The 22223-nt window shown below is 40.4% G+C and overlaps 1 protein-coding gene and 2 non-coding genes across 4 annotated transcripts; all 3 read left to right on the plus strand.

Annotated features, from left to right (window-relative positions):
* The first annotated feature begins 6235 nt into the window (after nucleotides 1–6235).
* Nucleotides 6236–12967, plus strand: LOC115675074 (protein PSK SIMULATOR 2). Of its 2 annotated transcripts, XM_030597685.2 has the most exons (14): nucleotides 6236–6871; nucleotides 7024–7086; nucleotides 7188–7481; nucleotides 8577–8899; nucleotides 9012–9104; nucleotides 9201–9291; nucleotides 9772–9865; nucleotides 10115–10212; nucleotides 10530–10599; nucleotides 11313–11425; nucleotides 11546–11662; nucleotides 11807–11883; nucleotides 11997–12041; nucleotides 12351–12967. In XM_030597685.2, the coding sequence occupies exons 3-14, from the start codon at nucleotides 7230–7232 to the stop codon at nucleotides 12811–12813; spliced, it is 1836 nt and encodes a 611-aa protein (XP_030453545.1). In that variant the 5' UTR covers nucleotides 6236–6871; nucleotides 7024–7086; nucleotides 7188–7229; the 3' UTR covers nucleotides 12814–12967. The 2 variants fall into 2 exon arrangements, with proteins under 2 accessions (XP_030453545.1, XP_030453544.1); XM_030597684.2 differs by lacking the exon at nucleotides 7024–7086.
* A 1058-nt stretch (nucleotides 12968–14025) lies between these two features.
* LOC115675213 (small nucleolar RNA Z279/snoR105/snoR108) lies at nucleotides 14026–14139 on the plus strand. Its single transcript, XR_004005017.1, has one exon. It is a non-coding gene; the product is annotated as a small nucleolar RNA Z279/snoR105/snoR108 (small nucleolar RNA).
* A 3628-nt stretch (nucleotides 14140–17767) lies between these two features.
* On the plus strand, nucleotides 17768–17881 carry LOC115675212 (small nucleolar RNA Z279/snoR105/snoR108). Its single transcript, XR_004005016.1, has one exon. It is a non-coding gene; the product is annotated as a small nucleolar RNA Z279/snoR105/snoR108 (small nucleolar RNA).
* The last annotated feature ends 4342 nt before the right edge of the window (nucleotides 17882–22223 follow it).

Consider the following 22223-nt stretch of genomic DNA (forward strand, 5'->3'; position numbering starts at 1 on the left):
AGGGCGAGCTCACGCGTAACGAGAGATTGGTGGGTTAGTTGAGAATTGCAGAGTATGTTCATTCGGCTGTTTAAAAGATATTTTAACATAGGTCATATACTCGTTTCTTAATCCATATTTGATGGGGTGGGTTGTTATATGAATTGATATATTCAGTAAATAGGTCATGAATAGGTTTAGAATGATAATGCCAAAAATAATATGGGTATTACATAGGTTCACAACTTACTTAGACCCAACCTACCTCTATAACTCTCTCTTCACTCACTCAATCTGACGCTCGCTCAATTCGTCCTCTCGTTTCAATTTGGGTATGAGTTTTCCTAAATGATCAGGTCGGGTATGAGTCACTAGACATGTATTGTATGAAAATGGTCAAAACGGGATAAATGGGTCATTTTGGGAGGGCCCATATTTTACCCGACCCACCCGATTGACGGGTCTACTGGTTAGCAACCCGATCACGCCAAGGCCAGTAAATGAGCCCGAGCCCAAGCCCACCTACCCGAATCCGAACCAAAGCCATCGGGCTTGGGATTTAAAGCCCGTCGTGAAGCCCGCGAACGAGTGCGAAACCCTAGGTCGGTCTCTCCCATCGCTTATTTATGTCGCATTGACGCAGCTCCATCCTACCTCTGCGAGTACGGGCGATGCAGCCTCAGCACGGTCAACTACTATTCTAATCTCAGCTCTCTCTCTCTCTCTCTCTCTCTCTCTGTATATTTCTTATTATCAACTGAATTGTGTTTGTTGTTCTCGATTATATTATGGCTGTCGTGGCACGATTTTGATACTTGCAAGTGGGGGTGGGGATTCATGCAAATGACGAGGAACATGTCCGAACCGTGAGAAGTTGGGCAAAAGAGCCGACGATGTTGATTCGTCTCACACACTTCCATGACTCTGATGCATGCAACCCAAACCCCCCACTTTGTAACCCCCCTTTGTCCAAACTCGGTTGAATCCTGAACTCCTGACCTGGGCTTTTTCGCGGTAGCCTGTGGCATCCGATTCGCGTGGATCGTCCTCTGTCATGTATCATCTGTCTCGACCTGCATCAAACGGTGGTGTGTGTGGTGTGGTGTTGTTATGTTGTTATTGATGGGTCTTTGTGATCGGATGATGAGCCTTTGGGTTCGACATGTTTCTCGTGACTCGTCTCATCTGAGACACGACCCTTAATGCAGCCTCGATTCCTTTTCTCTCAATAAGCCCCCCTTTGCAAAATCATGTCTTGAACAATCCATCTCCTTCTTCAGGAGACAGTTAGAGATGGGGGGTCGTGTTAAATTGTCCTCTGTCTAGTCCAGCAATCGTGTTAAGGGGTGATTCTTAAGCATTTGCTGCGTAAAAAAAACTCAATTTTGTCTATACGATTACCCTTTAACAAAGATTTTATGGACACCCAAAAAGTTTATCTGTGTGCGTATGTATATGTTCGAGGAATAGATCTTTGAATTTTCTCCATGGCTACTTTTTTTTCTTTTTGGCCAATCAAATGAAGATCTGTATAACAAGATGAAAGAAAGGATGAGTTTTCTATCAGTGTAGGAGGGGAAAATCTAGGCGAGAGTCTAGAATTGATGGCTTCGGTGTTTTTTCTTTATTTCCTTTTTATCTATTTTTTTTTATTCCTTTCAAAAAAAAGCGATTCTTAAATTATTATATGGCGCATCTAATTTGAACTTTTTCTCCTCCATCTTTCATCATCTAGTTCTACCACGTAATAAAACTGTCTAAACTTTACTACGGCAAAGTATCTAGACAAATTGAAGTGAATAGAGAGTGCTGCGAATGTTGAAAAAACTGTTTGGTCCCATTTTATCGCGCGATTTTATATTCTAATTATATCAAATTTCTGGCGCGATAAAAAGATCGATGATGTCGCGATTGTCAAATCTGTTTGGTCCCGCGTTATTGCGCGGTTTAATATTCTAATTATATTAATAAATCGAGCAATTGTGCGCAAGGGAAGAGACCCAAAGTGGGCTTGGTAACTAAGCTAGGGCCCTAGATCCACAACCTAAGGGCCAACAAAACAATTTCGTGGCCATCTCAATTTTTGTGTATCCTACTCTTTCCGACAAATTTGCCTTTGTTATTGAAGGGCAAAACCCCCCCCCAATAAATCCAATTTTGACAATCCCACGCTGACAAGAACCGACTTTACTTGAAATTAATAAAGACCCTCTCTTTTTTCTTAACTTTGTTCAACTGAAATCCCCGCGTTCTCCAAAAGCAAACACGTTTTTTCACGGCGGTCCTGCCTTTTCGATATTTAATTATTTAGTGAGCCGTTCTAAATGTGTTTCGTGGTCATGAAAAGTCTTAACCCAATGAGAACTAATTGCAAGAGAATGTCGAGTGCAAGAGCCGCGACATTTCGCTCTCTTTTTCATAACGACTTTTTTTTATTTTTGTGAGAACGAAAGTCGCAACGAATATCGTCGAAGCACTATCTAGAGAAATCGAGTTACAGTGCTTAGGGAACGGATCTGACAGGCGGTCCGATCGGTACCCGGCCGAAACCGTCGCCGAAGACCGCAATCGACTGTCCGGATCACGGCCTCCCAAAATGCAAAGAGACTGAGTCAAATATCTCCAGTCAACTCAAACCCATCAATTTGAACGGAATCTAGACCCAGTTCATGCATGAAATTGCCCACGAAATTCCCATCCCAATTGAAGTACCATTTGTTTAAAGGATCGTACAGTTCAATCCATTGCCGTAATGATGCGATTGGTATGGAAGAAAGGTCCTCCACTCATATGATACTTTCTCGTCTTAATTATAATGATCACTCGATTACCCTCGATTGAATTCGACAAATCGACCCTCTTTCTCCATAATACCATCGCCCCATGTCCCGTTTCTCGACCTCTCGTCGGATGAAATTAAACTAATTCGAGGGGCGCCGAACACGAGTACATGTGATGTAACTTAACTTAAACTTTGGTCCTATCTATTTGCTTCCTTCCTCTCCCTCTTCCTCATCCATCCTAGGGTCAAACAATGCGAATTTGACCACAGGTGACGACTTTGCCCACGAGCATATTCTAAGCTCTCCATGTTCGCCATGATTTGAGACTTCTAGATTGTCTTTTTCTAATACTCCGAAGCTCTTCCTTATTTTGCCATTTCGTGTTTCCCTCGCATTGACCCTTTTTTGCTAGAAAATGAATTTGGGGAGAAATGACCTCGACGTAGTTATACACGGTCGCGATTGTATTTAATTAGTAATTAATCGAGTTTTTGGGAATAATCCCATTTCTTTTTACTTTTCTTGGAGGGGGGAAATGAGCCGATGCTAATCAAAGTCAACGGGGGGAAGTTTCTCATGTTAATCCCTATGGCGTGGATTGCGTGTGAACTTTTCTTCTTGCAATCAAAGCGGCGCTTCTTGACAAATCAAGGTCTTCATATCCCATCTCTTTTCTTCTTTTTATATGCTTAATTATATGAATTTTCGCCGATCCCTGCTGCATTCTCAAGCGGTTTTTTCTAATTTTTGAGTCGGAAATCCCGAGCGAGAGTCCGCAATTTAATAGCCCCGATGTTGGTTGGGAATAGGGGTTCGCCGGTTTTGGCGAGCGAAAGCGATGCGGATTGTTGTGAAATCACGGGGAGGGCCTAATTGCGAATTTTAACATGCATTTCCTCTCGAATGGAAAGATCAAAGTCAACATTGACGTTCAACTTCTAGGTAAGAGCATATTCTCTTCAATACATTTGAACAGGTCACACATGGCCTTTTCACGGTCTTCATCCTGCCTGAATATTTTACATCAATCGTCTTAGTCGCGGTTGTATCGAACCTTAGAGAAATAGCCCCCGCCGGTCTATTCCGTGTTTTTCCTTTTAAAATCTTCACGGCTGTCGAGAACTCGGCAACCAATAGGGCCGATGGAAGACACTCCTTTGTTTTCTACTAATTACATTCGAGATATATCTCTGTTGTCTTCGACCCGGTTTAACACGTGTTATCCGAATTACGTCAAACGAGAAGAAGCGCGGTTTTCACCGCCGAACCCACGTCACGAAATCATAAAAAAATAAAAAAATAAAAAACTCTGGTCAATCTTAGTATCAAGACTAGAGCATCTATTTGATTAAGTATCTATTTGACCAAATCAAAAGGTGGACATGTAGGTGTTCGAACATTGTGGTTGAAGTCACATTGGATTTGTTAAGAGTTGGGCAAAGAGTGGGCAACGTGCAATCTAAAACTTGCACGCGGCGATGAGCGGAACCATTCAAACTCCAAATTGCCTTTGCTTCGGGTTGCCTTGCACCGACCAGAGAGATGGAGAGATCTTGCGTTGGATTGGTGTTCGTTTGCTCTAATTTTTCAGCACCACCCAAAATATAAAGATGATCTTTCCTCCTCCTTTGGTCCCCAAACGAAAACAAATACAGGGCATGGGACCTGCGACAACAGTTTGCCAAGTCAACTTCGATTTCCCCACTTTGACCCAAAAAAAAAAAATAAGAAAACTTCGATTTCCCCACGATTACCAAGATTCATAAACAAAAGAGAAAATCAATTTTTGTGGTGGTATTTGTCTTGGTTTTGAGAAAAATTCGATTGAGTTGAAAGGGAGGATGTTCGGTTGCGATTACATTGGGTGGACGTTGATAAAATTTGTTTCCTTGACAATCCGTCGTAGTAATGAGATTTTAGAGCGTCGTAAGATATGCGGCGATATGGTGCGGGATGTGCCTTAGAGATTTCCGTCCAATCCTCGGTTTTGGGGTCACATTGGACGTCGATTATGTTTGTTCTGAGCACTCAGTTTGACACGGAATTTTCTCAAAATTGAGTCGTCTCACGTTTTGTTTCAATCTAATTATCTTTTTGCGTTATTACATGCAATTTTTTGTCGAGAGTGTTTTGGAGTTCTCTCTCTATTTGGTCTTATAAGAGGAAACGCTACGAGAGATGGTTAGAAACATCAAGTCAATTCTGAGTGTGGTTAAAGGTTGGAGTCGAAAGACAAGCAACAAAGTTGTGGAATTCTTCGTGAATTTATTGACCGTCGCTCTCCGAACGTGGTCGTACTTTGATCGAGTCAAGTAATTATGTGTACATTTCTCTTATATCACTGTCCACTAGTTTCAATTTGTTTGTTTAGTTCTTTATAACCGTGGACTCAGCTACGCGATCCAATAAAAGACCGAAAACATGATGAAGTTTAGTAATGATTTTTTTTAAAATAATGATTATTATCATATCCGATCAAAATTAGTTTGGGTGTTTCGAACATTCCTTTCATATTGAAATCACGGGGATATCTTTAACACTTTGGGGCACAAAAATGGGACATTTGCTCACAAATGTACGAAAAGGCTAGGCTCTTCCCAAGAAGTCAAAAGTTACTCGTCACATCACCAACAAAACTCTTCTCGTTTTCATAAAAATAAAAAGATAAAAAATCACCAAAAATACCGAATTATGCTTACCGTAACAAATTTACTTTAAATTTTTTTCTGTAATATAAAAAAATTCAAAATTTATATATGTGTGACACATATACCCTTCATTAAGGAGCACTATTACAAAGCTGCCTACATGGGCGTTGAAAAGCAAAGAGTATTGACATGGCACTTGCGCGATTCAAATAAAATTAAAACGAGTTTTTTGATCGAAAAATCTCATAATAAAACTTGGCGGAGGATACATTTTATAGGGTAAATATGCCGTAGCAAATACAACCGATAAAAAAAAACAGTAAATATTTGGTGACTTTTCCTTAAGATAAAAAGGCCAAAAAAAATCACGGCCAACTACCAGAACAACCGGAAATGGGGATTCAATGCAGAACAGGTGGCCAAAGAAGGAAGAGTCGCAGTTAAGCCAAAAGATGAAAAAAGTCAAAACTGGGGACAGAGAGAGAGAGAGAGAGAGAGAGAGAGAGAGAGAGAGAGAGAGAGGGAGAAACTGATAAACAGGGGAAGTTTGAATAGACCAGGCAGACAGTGACGTCACCACTCCTTAACATTAAACCGATGAAAAAACCAAGAACGCCCCTCAACACGGCAAAGGCAGGCAAGGCGAGGGAAGGGCGGGCAAGGCAGGCGGGTCTTTCCCAACCCCCCCGCTCCTCCTTCCCCGCCATTACAATACAACCTCTCTCTCTCTCTCTGTGTCGTGTCTGTGTCTTTTTCTTTTTCTTTTTCTTTTCTCCTTTCTTTTGTTGTTGTTCTTGCTGTTGTTTATGTTGTGTTGTGTTGTGTTGTGTTGTGTGTGTGTCAAGCTTCCGTTTTTTCGCTTTCAAGGTTCCGCCTTTATTTTTTTTCTTTAAAGAACGCGAGGAGAACAAGTCAACAGTTGCTGCTCCCCCCCTTATCTCCTCCGCCCGACACCCACCAAGCTCTCTCTGATTCGACGAAAGAATTCAAACCCCGCCTCACATTCGCCTTAAAGAAAGAGAGAGAAAGAGAGAGGGGGAGAGATTTCCCATTCGCTGCGGTCGCGAAATCAATGTTCAAAATCAAACCTTCCCCCACTGTCCACGAGATTTCCATTGTTGCTGGGTGTTACGCGTTAGCTCCCTCGTCATCCCCCCGCCCCTGCCCTTCCTTTTTCTTGGTCAAATCACTTGCCACCAGATCGCGATAATAGTTATCGGTAATGATAATTACGACAACTGACCAGAGATAGTATCTGGGTATATCGTATATCCTGCGTTCCTTCTCCTTCCACATCATAGCTAGCATCATCTCTAACATCATTCGTCTCCCCTTCCGCTTGCTTCCTCCTCACAGTCCTCTGTTTTTGTTTTTTTAACTAATCCACCGCCCTCCTGTTTTCTTCTCCATTTGGGATTTAAAATATATCTCTCTCGGCTGAGCGCTCCTCTGTTTGAATAGGTATTGGCTCTTTCTTTCTTTGTACTTTTCCTGCTGTTTGTGTTTCGCTTGTGAAGCTGTTGAATTCTGGGAACCCCGTGTTTTTTCCTTCTTTTTCCCCTCTACCCCCTTTTTTTCCCACTGACCCTCGTTTGGCTCTCGACGAAATGAAGGGGAAGTGTGGGAAGGATATGAGTTCTTGAAAAGGAAAATCTTCTCTTGTTTCGGCATTTGGGGTGAGAGTTTTGCTTTGGACGAGCATTAATCAAATGAGCTCGTACCAGCAGTTGCAGTGATTGAGCTGATCTCTTGTTTCTTGGGCTACTTTTCTGTTCAGTGCGATTTCGATTTGGTCTGGATTGAAAGAAAAAGAGAAAAGATGGGAGCGGTTTGTTCGGGGGGTACGGGCAAGCACACGACAGAATCCTCAGGGGCGAAGAGTACAGGATTTTCTGGGAAGCTCAAGTCAAAAGCCAGCTTTACCAAGTCAAGAGAGGTCTCTCATCCGAATCATAAGAGCAGTGATTATAGGAAGTCACCATCGAAGTTCGATTCCGGCGAGCTGCTCTCGTTCTCTAGAGAATTGAAGCCATCAAAGCCATCGACTCCTGCTAGAAAAGGACTTAGCAAGGTAAGATTTGCCTATGTGAATCTTGGTTTTTTGTGCGATTGTCATTCTTTACTGATGATCAGCAAAAAGTCGAGGATAGAACTAAGAAAAATTGCCATGGATGTCTATCATTAATAGATAAATTGTGGTCCATTTGAATCTTTGATGAAGCCAATCTGAGGGAAAGAAACTTGTGCCTATGCTAGTCAATTCAGGGCATGGGAATCGATGTCATTCTTAATCTTTCATAACGTTGAATTTGCCTAATTGGATTGGAATGCCACATGGAATTCTCATGCATTCCATGCTATGAAAAAGCATTGCATTTGGTGATCGACGAAGAAGAATGCAAATAGAACCAAAATGATGAAAATAAAAGTAGCGGTTATCACTGAAATTCCCGTCCAAACTGCAACAACTACGAGATTCTGTACGAAGGAGCAATAGCTGCAATTCTTGCTTGATATCAAAGCCTCAGCGCAGATTTTGATCTACCGCCGAGTAATTATTGTTCTTTATGGTGGATATGGTTGATGATCGAATAAATCATAACGCTGCATGCAATAGGGGGCATTGTGCCTGTTCTTCCTTTACGCTCAATTTTGAAAAGCAAAAATCACAAGTATCTTAGTGCACATATAAGGCAGAGAATTAGTCTTGCAGCAAATTAGTCAACTTGATTTTAAGCTTTCAAGAATATTACTTCTCCTTTCAAGTGGAAAGTTAGCTTGCTATATGCTATGAGAACTTTCTTGCCTGTCTTAAGGTTCGCAACTGTAAGTCCGATACTTAGCACATTGTTCAATAAGTTTCGTCCAACCTATCGTAAACTCAGAACTCTTCAGGTTGGCAGCAGGAGTTCTTGCTTTTCCAGTTGAAATCCTCTGTTAGTATATACTTTTGATTTATTAATTAATGTGTTGTTTTTTAACCTTTGACAGTGATTCTATTCTAGGTTGTCTTAGAAGTATTGGGCTGCTAATGGCTGAAATAGTACTCTTAATTTAGCAGAACAATTGTGGTTTAAGTTAATTTCTCGAGTGGAAATCTGGTACCTTTCTGGTTTGCCCTTTGAGTATTTATGTTTCCTATGTTGAAGTTTTTGACATTTTTCAGGTTACACCGAAAAATTCATTCATAGGAAAAGCCGGCATGATGGGTTTTGAGAGGGCAGTAGATGTTCTCGATACGCTTGGAAGCAGTGTGTCAAATCTGCATTCCGGTAGCGGTTTCTCTGGAATGGCTTCCCGGGGAAATAGGATTTCTATACTGGCATTTGAGGTAGCTAATACAATAGTCAAAGGTGCAAACTTACTGCAATCTCTGTCAGAAGAAAATATCCAGTTCTTGAAGAAGGAGATTTTACACTCTGAAGGGGTGCAGCAACTGGTTTCGAGAGACATGAAAGAGTTGCTAAGTATCGCTGCTGCCGATAAAAGGTATAAGTTTTTACGTGAGAAAGGAGTTAAGAGGCCTTTGAGCCTCATCTTTAAGTAAGCATACATCGAACTTGTGGTTTAATAATGCCTAATGTTCTTGGGATGTATGCAGGGAGGAACTTGATGTCTTTTCACGGGAAGTCATTAGGTTCGGAGACTTATGCAGAGATCCGCAATGGCACAACCTGGGTCGACACTTTTCGACGTAATTAGGCTCTAATGAAGCTTTGTTTTGGGTATGAGTTCCCCTCCAACGTGTTGATAGTAACTCAATTTTCTTGGAATGACCTAATTGTCACAGACTGGACGTGGAAGACTCGGGCAACGAAATTCTAAGATCTGAAGCAGAAAAGACAATGCAAGAATTGAGTACTCTGGCCCAGCATACCTCTGTAAGAATTATGTATACGCGTCAGATCTGCCTGCTAAATTTTAGTTGCTGACCCATTATCTCTACTTGATTCTGCATTGCATAGAATTTAATTCTATCTATTCCTTGGAAGCATTGTCCAATTCTAGAAATATAATAGGATTAAGTGTTCACTAATATTCTTCCAAGTACCTTACCAAAAAAAAAATATTCTTCCAAGTACAGTTAATATATCTTCCGACTCTTTAGAGATGTGTAGTTGGAAGGATGTCTGTCCCGCATTTTTTTGCTCACCTGAACTTCTACATGATATGGCAGATATTCATACTTAAATGAAGTTTGTTATCGTGAGGAAACAAATATCACTTCCGTTACACGACAGATGATTTTCTCTAGATATTCTTTCCTTTTCAAATCTTTTCACACTCGACTAGTACATGTGTCTTTGGTGGTCTAAGCCAGGCTATATTCTTGGAGAAGTTAACATTTTCAAAATTTGCAGGAACTGTACCATGAATGGCAGGCTTTGGATAGATTCGACCAAGACTATAGGCAAAAGCTTGAGGAAGTGGAGTCTTTGAATCTCCCTCGTAAAGGTTAGACTTACGACTACATTTGTCCTGATAGTTTTACTACCTTTCACAAGGAAAAATGCAGCTGCTTAAGTTGTTGACATGACTAATTCAGGTCTTCAGACTTGCTTCATTTATTTTCTTCTCTTCTTCTTTGGTTTTTTACGACTTAACAAGCTGGTTACTAAATATCAAACCAAATCAGTTGCTGCTCCCCTACTTAAAGTAGTGGTGCTGTAATAATTCTAATCGCTTTTGTTCTTTGGATGTTAGGAGAAGGTATCTCGATGTTGCAAAGTGAGCTAAAACATCAAAGAAAGCTTGTAAAGAGCTTGAAAAAGAAATCTCTCTGGTCTAAAAGCTTGGAGGAGGTAAGAGTGGCTACTTGTTAGAGGATAAGTAAATACTCAAGTGGAACTGCACTTTGTGAACTTTCCTGAAGATGCTTAATAAACATGCACACTTACAAATTCGGTTTCTCGTATTAGTTCATCTCTATGTACTTATTGATATGTTTTAATTGCCTTTTGGCCCTTTCTCATCGAGAATTTATCCCATCTCTAGCGTCGATTGGTTTTATAGCACTTTGACACTGGATCGCTATTGATACTTTATTGTCCGTCTTTTACTGGACATCATGTTTTTGTCGCTGATGATAATTTCTTATAATGCATTGTTCTTATTGCAGATCATTGAGAAGCTTGTTGATATTGTTACCTACATACATCAAGCAATCTGTGAAGCTTTTGGAGATAATGGTACTCATTTTATTCACTTTAGTAGAGAAAAAACTACAAAAAGATTTTGAATTGCATGGCAGATCTACGGCATCTGTACTGTGTAGTTATGTCGAAATATTTTAATAGAAAGTAATACGAAGCAATTTAAAAAAATTGCTCGTATGTAATCAACTCATATAAACCTTGACTCTGGCAGTCATGGTGATGCTTCTTTAGGTCTCAAGGACACTGAGGTACGAGCTCAGTTGGGTCGTCATGGTCATGCTTCTAATGCTAAGTTGTCACTTCCTTAAGATATTTTTGTGTTTTAATTCGCGAGTCAACGGAAGTAAGGAGAGAAACAAATTAAAAGGAAAATAGTAGCACCTTGTGCAATCCTTAGTCATCTTTGTGGATTTTGTTATTCGTATGTGTCCCCTAAAAATGTTTTCTGCTAGAGGTGACTTTGAATTGTCAAAGCTGGTCTCTTTCCTTTTGGGGGTGGAAAGGATTCCCCTCGGGTTTACTTATCTGGCTCAAGAGAGGATCGGTATAACATCTTTGTATGCTTGCGGACCAATTATCTGCATATTTGCAACTCCAGTCAGTATGAAAAGACCAGTGACTGAGACTTATCTCTTTCTACCTAGCCATCCTTACTATCAAAAGCATGCAAGCATCTTATATTTAATTTCCGGCCTTAAGTTGAGCAAAATGCATTCTGAACCACATTGCTCGTGCCCAATTACCAGGTTCGACATCAGTCTGGAAGGATGCTAACAAAAACAATGACAATCCCGAAAGGTTGGGCGTAGCTAGCCTTGCATTACACTACGCCAACCTAATAAATCAGATAGATACAATTGTAAGTTCCCAACTGTCTCATTTACAAGAGGGTATCCACATGTTTTGAAAGTAGTGTGGAGATTTCGCCCGAAAAAAGATCTTTTTTTCACTGATTGCGATCTTCTGTATTACTTTTCAGGCGTCCCGTCCAGCGTCCCTTCCTCCCAGCACAAGGGACGCGTTATATCATGGGTTGCCTCCTTGTGTTAAGAAAGCTCTACAGAGACAACTGCAGCATGCTGATACCAAAGAAGAGGTCCGTGTTGCATCAGCAGTGGTGTCAACCACGCTGAAAATTGCTTCCCTTGGTTTTAATCATTTGTTGCATATTAATTTAGTGTTAGCTGCTGCTTTCTCTCACTAAATGACTAATATCTGTTTAGCATTTTGCTTTCTTCAGCTGTCAGTATCTCAGGTGAAGGCCGAGATGGAGAAGTCTCTTCAATGGCTTGTTCCCGTTGCAACAAATACTATTAAGTAGGTTTATCGGTTATAATGATTTGTTTCATTGCCGCGCAAAATGTTCTCATTTTGTTTTTAGGCTTCTATTCATGTCGTTTATATTTCTCTATTATGTGAACTGAGTGCAGAGCTCATCAAGGTTTTGGCTGGGTTGGAGAATGGGCAAACAATGGGTGAGCCAAACTCTCTCTCTCTCTCTCTCTCTCACACACACACACACACACACATACACGTGCATGCACGCATGTGAGGGTGTGCACACAGATGCACTGCTGAAGATGCAAAGAAAACGTTTTTTTTTTTGCTAAACCGAAGATCCAAGGAAGATGCAAATGTTATGTATTAATGATGCGGCATAATGTCATCGAATGTAGAAATAAAGCCAAACATTCGGTTAGAGTTTGTTAGATCACTTGAGGGATCAATCTTACTTTAATATCTGTTGGGTCACTCTTATTGAAGTTCTGGTCTTTCGTGGACAGAAATGAGTTTGGCAAGACCACATCTACAAACAACAGTCTGATTCGCCTCCAAACCCTCTATCACGCGGATAAGCACAAAGTTGACCTCTACATCCTCGAGCTAATCACATGGCTTCACCGCTTGATTGCTCTTGTTCAACACCGGGATCACATGATCTTCAAGTCTCTGCCCCTTCAATCTTCAAATCCCAAGGGCCAGGGTTTTCATCCCAGGATACAGCAATCTTCACCGTTGAACTCCGGAGTAAAAACGAAATCAATGCTAATTTCACTAGAAGATAGGATTCTCTTAAACCAGGTGTGCTGCAGGAGAATGGTCCCAGGGATCAGCAAGAGTCAAGAATTTTCATTCTCTAGGAAGAGGAACAGCAAAGTGTGGGCACTGAGCAGGAGTACTGGAAGCTCGCCGACGTGGGAACACAGAAATTCTAGTCTTTTGGATTTAATGGACGGGTTAGAGTAGAAAAACGAGTTCCTTGATTTTTTTCCTTCATTCAATTTATAGTATCGTATCATCTATGATGCATAGCTCCTTGTATGTCTATCAATGTATATGTCCCTCAAATCATGGATCACCATTATACATATCACCAACAATGGCGTATCTCTACTGATAACCGGAGAGTGGCTGGTGAACTTTTCTTTGGTTCTTTGTGAGAGAAAATTCAGAAAGGGTCAAGCTTATAAAACCCTTAAAGGCTGTCGTCAGTATCTATTTTAAATACAAAGCTCACATTTGAAAATTATGATGATTTCACTACAACTGGTGTAGGAAACTTTTGTGCTCACTCATATCGGTCTTACGCGATTGTCCAGATCTCTGCAATGTCAATTGACTCGTTGTCATTCAATCTCCAACTTTGAACTGGGGACGTTCCTTATATGGTAGAAATACTTCATACCTTAGTATACTGCACAAGTCATTGCAGCCTAGCAGGTGCAGATTGCCCAGCAACATGTTGAATGTTTCTCCTCATAACGTGGCACCATTATTCCTATGCATTTACGTCCTGCTGTGTTACGTCGCACGGCAGCCACAGAGAACCGAAATCAGGCTGGTTAGGTACTTGCTTTGCTGCATTGAGCAGCCCTGTCACTGCTGCTGCTACATCAGCGTTGTCTCCAAATCCTTTTTCAGCTAACTGGACTGGAATGCCCCGCGGCAGCGATACTCTGCAGTGCCGATCTACACCACAACCGCTTTCATTGATGCACTGAGAATAATCAATGAATTCAGATTACCATGGACGCAGATCTCTCTCTCTCGGGCTCTCCCGGCTTATCTGACCAATAGCACTTGTCGTACGATGCAAACCGGTCTCTTCCCGCAAGCAAGAGGATCCCTTCCCAGCATTATTGCATCAAAGAAACATGCATACACGTCCGAAAGTCACAGCGCGAACTTAATTCATCTTGAGCGTTCATATGTCCGTTCCGATTTTTGGGTCCCCAAAATAGATGGTAAAAGCTAAGTAAGCGAAGCGGCTTAAGCCAAGAGGGAGAGGCGGGCGGTGGCTGGTTGGTGAATTATTCATGAACAGGAGGCGGGTGACGTACACGTACGACAACGGAAAGTCCCACATCGACAGGGAGGAACGGAGCGCATAAGGAGCTTGTTCAATAAAAGAAGAAAGGTGGCACACCGGTTAAGGCATGATCCTTCAGGCAGTTTAACGGGGGATGATGAGTGGTCAATGCTTGCGATAATACAGGATGCGAGATGGGCGTACCGGCCCAAAGCCTGGTTACGACAACCCGGGCGCTCCAATCCTTCGTACCTTCTGATCCCCAATGCCTCGAAGGAATCACTCACTTGTTGCTAGTGATTGCCAAATATGCCTAAAAGAACTTACATTTTCAATTCAAGCTGTCTAAATTCCTGTTATGTCAAAGTGACTTTGAGCTGGACATGGATTCCGGTTTTGAGGGTCGCGTGTCATGTCAAAGTGAATTTCAAATGATTGACTCACCTTTTCGAACTGTTTTTGGCTGGTTGGTGCAAACAGTAGCAGAATTAAGAAAAAGTTTTTCCTCTGTGAGCTCCCGCGGATTTGTCTTTTCTGAACCTCCGCTGCTATCTCCGCTGCTATCTTGTTGTGTGGAGTCAAGATGGATGCAGACCCATGGGCCTTGATAGGCATATTGGGCAAGTTGCAAAGGCAACGCTAGCTTTAAATGTCCAGCTTGAGCCTTGGGAACTACTTTTCCAAGGGGTTTTGGGCCTCTAAAATAGGAAAATTTTTGGGTGTTTGATGTCTTTTTTTCAATTCACCTTGAGGAAAAGTTGGCTTTGCTAAGGCTAGAAGCCCAAGGAAGGATCTTTCCCGGCATACAAGTTCCACAAGTAATAAGATTTTCTTAGTTTTCTTTATTGCCCTAAAAAACTTATTAAAAATTCCAACTTTGCCGTCTATTTTAGAAACCCTAAATCTCTTTCCGCTCGAGATTAGGCGAGGTAACACCTGGGGTTGGGTGACCCTAGATCGCGCGACCCAAGCAACCTTGAGGTAGTGTGACCTTAGGTAGTCTTGTTTGAGGTCGCTAGATCTAGCCCATGACGGCTGTGTTACATTGGAAAGGTTTGCAAATTTTTTTTAAAAAAAAGCCTAGCAAGTCATTTACAAAGTGTTGTTTTTTTCCAAACGGCTTTTAAATCAAAAGTTGCTTCCCAATATGTTTTTAAATTATACTTTACCAAATACTATTTGCATTTTAGAAAAGGGTTTAATACCACGAAAAACCCTAAACTAGTACACATGTGACAATTTTATCCGAATTAATTTTTTGATCATAAAAAACCTCAAACTAGTAGACCTGTGACAATTTTACCCCACACTATGTTTTGACCACCAAAAACCCCACACTGGTAAACTTGTGACAATTTTACCTCGAACTAATTTTTTGACCACCCCAAACTGATATACCTGTGTCAATTTTACTTCAAACTAATTTTTTGACCACTAAAAATCCCAAATTGGTGTATTTGTGACAAATTTACCTTTCCTTAGTGTTCGTTAAATTGGATTAATATCACGAAAAATCACAAATTAGTAAACTTGTGACAAGCAGAGGGGTAAAACCTCAAACTGGTACACCCGTCAACTATCATGTGTCATCAAACTTAGCAATTTGATAGTAAAATTTAACGGGAACTAATGGAGGGTAAATTTGTCACAGGTGTACCAGTTTGGGAATTTTGATTGTCAAAAAATTAGTTCGGAATAAAATTGTTACAGGTGTAACAGTTTGAAATTTTTTGTGGTTAAAAGATTACTTCGGGGTAAAATTGTCACAGATGTACCCGTTTGGAGTTTTTTGTGGTCAAAAAATTAGTTTAGGGTAAAATTGTCACAAGTGTACAAGTTTGGGATTTTTCGTGGGATTAACCCTTTAGAAAAACCCTTTTAAGGCTTTCTCCTATAGTGTTTCCAAACACACGCTTAGTTTTGGAGAGAAGCCTTCCCCCTCTTCGGCCTGAGTTTTTAGTAAGGTTTTGAAATCTATATCCGCCATTCATTTTCAAGGATTCTCATATTATGGAACACTTTTGAGGGACGTAACGCAATTAATTGTGTGAAGCAAAGGACTTCCACTTATGCATTAAGTTATTTTGACATAGGCTAGACTATATCTTCAATCCCCACTTAAAAGAAATATGGACGTGACAAACTCTAAAACGAAGTTCAATTTGTTACTTGAACATATGCGGCTAGAGGGTATGTGTTCTAGAATTGAACTAGTCTTCTCACAATTTGAGCACTTGTATTGATATTGTGTGAATGAATCCTCTTAGTATGAGAAAAAGAACTAGAGAAAAAGTGCTTCTAGAAAACTTAAAAGCGAAGGGAAAAAGCCACAAAAAACTCCAAACTATGCTTACTGTGACACATTCACCGTAAACTTTTTTTGTGATATCAAAAACCCTCAAACAATATCAACTGTAATACATATATCCTAAAAATTTTCCGGTGACATAAAAAACTCAAACTTGTGCTAATGTGGCACATTTACTTTCCATCAAGGTTCAATCAGATTATTTTTTTAGCCAAATTGGTCGTTTTTATTTTACTTAAGCCGCGTGGGCGCCATGTCAACACTGTTTGCATTCTAGCGTCCATATATGCATATTTTTAACAGTTTTCATTGACAGAATTTTGATGGAGGGTAAATGTATCACACAGGTACAAGTTTGAGATCTTTGGTGTTACAAAATTCTTTTTTAAAGTAAATGTGTCACAACGGGTATAATTTAAGGTATTCGGTAGTTTTTGCCCAAAGAAAAGAAAGAAAGAAAGCTTCGACAAAACTGAAACGTTGTTAGACTGGACTCTAAGGGCGCGAATGGTAACCATTCTGCTCCAGAAATCAAATTCTTGCCAGAAATTGATTTCCGGAATTCTTGCCAGATTTTTGGATGAGAAATCAGTTTGATAAAACATGACTAATTCTGCTCCAGAAATTGATTTTTGGAATAGAAATCTATTTTGATTTTTTTTTGCACCTAGAAAAAATTAAATTTCACTCAAAGTGGGTGGCCACATGTATTCTAAGCCATTCTGTGAAGTTTTGAAATTTTTGATTTTTTGATTATTTTGGTCACCTCAAAAAAATTAAATTTCACTCAAAGTGGGTGCCCAAAGGTATTCTAAGCCATTTTGTGAAGTTTTGAATTTTTTGATTTTTTGATTTTTTTGGGCACCTCAAAAATATTAAATTTCACTCAAAGTGGGTGCCTAAAAGTATTATAAGTCGTTTTGTGAAATTTTGAAAATTTTGATTTTTTTGGGCACCTCAAAAAAAATTAAATTTCACTCAAAGTGGGTGCCCAAAGGTATTCTAAGCCATTATGTGAAGTTTTGAAATTTTTGATTTTTTTATATTTTTTGAAAAAAATTCACCAAATTTCCTATTTTCCCGAAATCTGACTTTTTTTTTTATTTTCTGGAAATTTTTATGAATTTTTCTGGAATTTTTCAATTTTTATGTATTTTCTGAAAAAAAAAAATAGTGAGATCTCAAAATGTGTTGTAAAGGCCATGAAAAAGAGGGAAAATAGGGAGAATGCATTCTGGAAGAGAGAAGTTACAAAAAGTAGCTTCTCTTTTTCTTGCCCAAAACTCATTATGGTATCAAGAATGTATTCTGGAATCAAGTATTTTTAACAAACGCATTTTTATTCCAGAATACAAAAATTGCTTCAAAATGCATTTCGGAAATTTTTTAACAAACGCATTTCTATTTCGGAATGCATTCTGGAGCAGAATTTCTACTCCAGAATGAATTCCATGCGTGCCCTAATTTGATGGTGGCAGATGTTGACCCACATCGACGAAGAGGGAGGGAGTGCATAAGGAGCTCGTTTCATAAAAAAGAAGGATGGTGGAGGGACTAAGGCATGATCCTTCAGGCAGTTTAACGGGGGATGATGAGTGGTCAATGCTCGCGATAATACAGGATGCGAGAGGGGTGTACCGACCCAAAGCCTGGTTACGACAACCCGGGCACTCCAATACTTTGTACCTTCTGATCCCCAAATGCCTCGAAGGAAACCCCACTTATTGCTAATGATGGGCATATATGACTAAAACAAATTTACATTTTCAATGCAAATTGCTGTTTTTGCATGCGTGTATGACTCGCAGCTGTTTGGAGTCTGGTTTAGGGTTCGGGATTTTGTGGTTGCGAGTCTAGGCATCGACCATTTTGGCTTATAGGATCTTAAGTCCGAAATGCTCATCGGGGTGTCGAGGCTTGGGCCAAATGACTTTGAGCTGGACATGGATTCCGGTTTTGAGGGTCCGGTTTTGAGGGTCGCGGGTCATGTCAATCTGAATTTCAAATGATCGATTCACCTCTTCGAACCGATTTTTGCTGGTTGGTGCAAACATATGCAGAATTAGAAAAAGTTTTTCTTCTGAGAAGAGCTCCCCCTGGATTTGTCCTTCCTAAACCTCCACTGCTATCCTGTTGCGTCGAGTCAAGATGGATGCACACCCAAAAGGGCCCTGATAGGCATAATGAGTTTTGGGCCTCCAAAACTCATTGGGAAAAACTTTGGGCGTCTGATGATTTTTATCCAATTCACCATGAGGAAAAGTTGGCTTTGCTAATGCTAGAAGCCCAAGGCATGTCTTGGGGTGCCTTGGGTTTTCAACTTTCTCGGCATAGAGTCCCACAATTAATAAAATTTTCCTAATTGCCTTTATTTTTTTTAAAAAAAACTAGCAAAAATCATTTACAAAGAGTAGTTTTTTCGAACAGCATTTGAGTTAACGTTGCTTCCCAATATGTTTTTAAATTACACTTTACCAAACATTATTTGCACTTTGAAATCCCCTACAATTTTTCCAAAGGCACCCTTAGTTTTGGAGAGAAGCCTTCCCACTCTCTGGCGTGAGTTTTTTAGTAGAGATTTGAACTCTATCTCCACCATTCATTTTCACATCATTCTCAAATTAAGGAAAATTCTTCCATGGACTGTGTGACTTCGATTTCCCTTCACTCTTTTCAATCTATTTAACCTTAGTCTCGTGAATTTATCACATCACAAAAATGCGATGTCCTCCATTGAATATGGGAACACTGTTGTGGGACGTGACGCCATTAATTGTGTGAAGCAAACAACCACCACTTATGCATCAAATTATTTTGACATTGGCTAGACGATGGCTATATGTCCCACTTAAAAGAAATATTGAAGTTACAAACTTTGAAACGGAGTTGAATTTGTTACTCGAAAATATGCTGTTGGAGGTATGCATTCGATAACTGAACTAGTCTTCTCACACTTTGAGTGCTCATATCGACATTGTGTGAACGAATTTTCCTAGTATGAGAAAAAGAACTAGAGAGAAAGCGCTCCTGGGAAACTAAAGAAAGAAAGGAATCACGACGAAGTGCGTTTAATACCTACAAATTTTCGACACATCAAGTGTACGAGAGACGAAGTACGCAATTTGTCCTAAAAAAAAACAAGGAGTTCGCATGAATGAGTGTCCTCAATATCGTCATCGCCGGGTCCTTGTCTCGGTAACGATAAGATGAGAGTGACAGAGCTGTGTTTATGGCGACAGAAATCATTGTTTTAAAGTTATGTGCTGTAGAAAAGAACTAACAAAAACAAGAGCAACTTGATACTGGTCTTTTTTGGACTTAGCGAGGTTTAAGGAAATGGGAGCACCCTAACATTACGTGCGAAATGCAAATGTAGACAAGTTGATCACGACTTGCGGAACATCAGGAAGGAAAAATGACAACTTCTGATCTTGCTTGCTTAGGATGTTTTTCCAAAGGAACGGAAAAAGGAATCAAGTGTACGAGAGACGAAGTACGCAATTTGTCCTTAAAAAAAACGGAGTTCGCATGAATGAGTGTCCTCGATATCGTCATCGCCGGCGGGCGAACCACACGTCCGCCACTCGGAATGGTCAGCCGATCAAACATGACGTTTCATCGGCTCGAATTAGGTTTAACGAATGTTGTTGGCTTATAGCTATAACACCGCTTAACGAAAAACCTGCTGCTGATGACTAATTAGCGGTCTTTTTGAACGTTAATGCCTACACGTGGAGGGATGCTAATGGCGGTCGCAAACTGTAACCATGAATGATTAAAAAGAGGGGAGAGGGGAAAGATTCCCGTTCGTACATATGGTCCGCCTCGAAATCGCAGGAACCCACCGCCCAATGCACGGCGGTCCGGCACGTGTCCCTGCAAGCAGCCACCACCGCACGAGTGAACAGAAGTGCAGAGATCCAGAGGTGGAAAAGCACGGCAGCTACATCAACTGAACTGGACCCAACCCAGTTCTTGAAAGTTGTAAACAAAACCGAGCAGTTAGCCAAAAAAATGAAAGAAAAAGAAACCGTTGTTTCTGAACCCTCGGCTTTAGACCATTGTGTACATGAACCTGAACTTTCACATCAAGTATATATTTCCACCGATTATACATGTATAGGGAGAGACTTGAAAACTATGTACTTGTTTTACCATGAAGTTGCTTGGTGCTTGGGGGGCAAGCTTATCTGGAGTTGATGCACACCACGTGATTTCGATCTCTCGTATAGCAAATATAAATAACTCCATCTTGAGTGGACAAATATATGTATTTGGTTAATAAGGGCTTGTCCCCGACTCAACTTTTTAAGGGATAATTACCAAGAAGAAGTCCTGAATTTATTATACTTGCGCTAATTTGGTCTCAGACCTTTTAATTGTGTCAATTAAGTCATAAATATTTTTCACATTTTGCCAATTAAATTCATCTGGCCAATTTTGACCTGAAAATTGCTGATGTAGATGTTGGCCATCCTACGTGGCACGACCAGTGTTGACATAAATAATTTTTTTATAAATTTTTGAATAATTATCTTTTAATCTTTTTTTGTAATTAATTAGCTACAACCGTAGACATCACCCACAATGTTATTTATTGAAATTTCGCACACGGGCGGTATCCACGATTTGTAATTCACTAATAAGAAAAAGGGTGGTGTTGGAGAAAATATAGTCTAAAAATATGGAGTTCACTCCAAATGCATCCCCATTATTTTTCCCTCTCGTGAGCATCCAACTGCGATAGTTTCATCCCTTTACTTATTTTCTTCTCTCATAATTTTTCGAATCCTTTCTGTCCACCTCTAATTAACCTCTATCAAATACACAATTTTGCCTGGTTTATACCAATATAATCTCTTATCCATATCTCCTCGATCCTCACACAAAAGCACAATGCAAACGCACAACTGTCGTGGATGCAAACGGAGAAAGTCAAAATATTTTTTTCTTTTTTTTTCTGATTGATTAGTTACAGCTATAGATATAACCTAGTACCTACAATGTTGTTTACTAAATTTTGTTCGTGGGTTGTATTCCCAATTTGTAATCCACCAATCAAAAAAGGGTGATGTCGGAGAAAATATCGTCTATAAAAAAGGAGTTCATTCCTAATGCATCTCCTCTATTTTCCCCTCTCGCGAGCATCCAACCATGATAATTTCATCCCTCTACTTTCATTCTTCTCACATAATCATTCGAATCCTTTCTTTCCGCCTCTGAGTAACCTCCATCAAATACATAGTTTTGCTAGGTTTATGCCAACATAATCTATTATACACATCTCCCGGATCCTCACACGAAAGCACAACACAAACGCGCGACGTCGCAGATATATTAAATCATATTATTTTCTTTAATCTCTAAATTATTCTAGGTCAAACCAGGGAGAGAATGTGGGAAGGCGCATGGAGGAATCAAAGAGCAAAAGCCGCAAAGGCGACTCGAAGCCCCTCAATAATACAGTTTGACCTGAACCTCATATCATCAAAGCGTACAGAATAAGATCAAGAGCCGTTCATGTGTTCGACTAAATGCTTCGATCTCCTCCTTTTGGAAACTTCGTGCTACGTCATCGATGAAGTGGCCGGAAGGGGAGTCAACTTGACAACGCTATCGAACTCATCGTCGGCCTCGTTCGAGCGAAACTCAAAAATTCGCTTCCTTACGCGTTCCCCCTGGTCGACGTGGATCCACCCCACATCGGGCCCCCACCACGTGAGTATTATCCGAGTCGGAACGCGCAATTTCCCTCGGAAAGGACACTCAAAAAGTGAACGACACCGTATCAAATGCGAATTCGAATATTAGCCGAAGCCGAGAAAGTTTCGGTTTTTTTAATTTCTTTTGCGGTCCCGCGAGTAAACGTTCCGATGTGGACAAGCTCCCTCAACAAAAATATCTGCTCGTACTATTCTGACGTCTAAAAAAGTGCGTTCCCATCTTATAAGTATGTTGCATTTTCCTCTGGAATAATAATTTCGCGATCTATTTTTCGTACCGAAAAGCCCCTCGGTTTCCCATTTTCAGTTTCGCTCG

This window comes from Syzygium oleosum, unplaced genomic scaffold (genome assembly GCF_021117445.2).
Source record: "Syzygium oleosum isolate NSW1041296 unplaced genomic scaffold, Sole_v2.1 Sole_v2.13, whole genome shotgun sequence".
NCBI lineage: Eukaryota > Viridiplantae > Streptophyta > Magnoliopsida > Myrtales > Myrtaceae > Syzygium > Syzygium oleosum.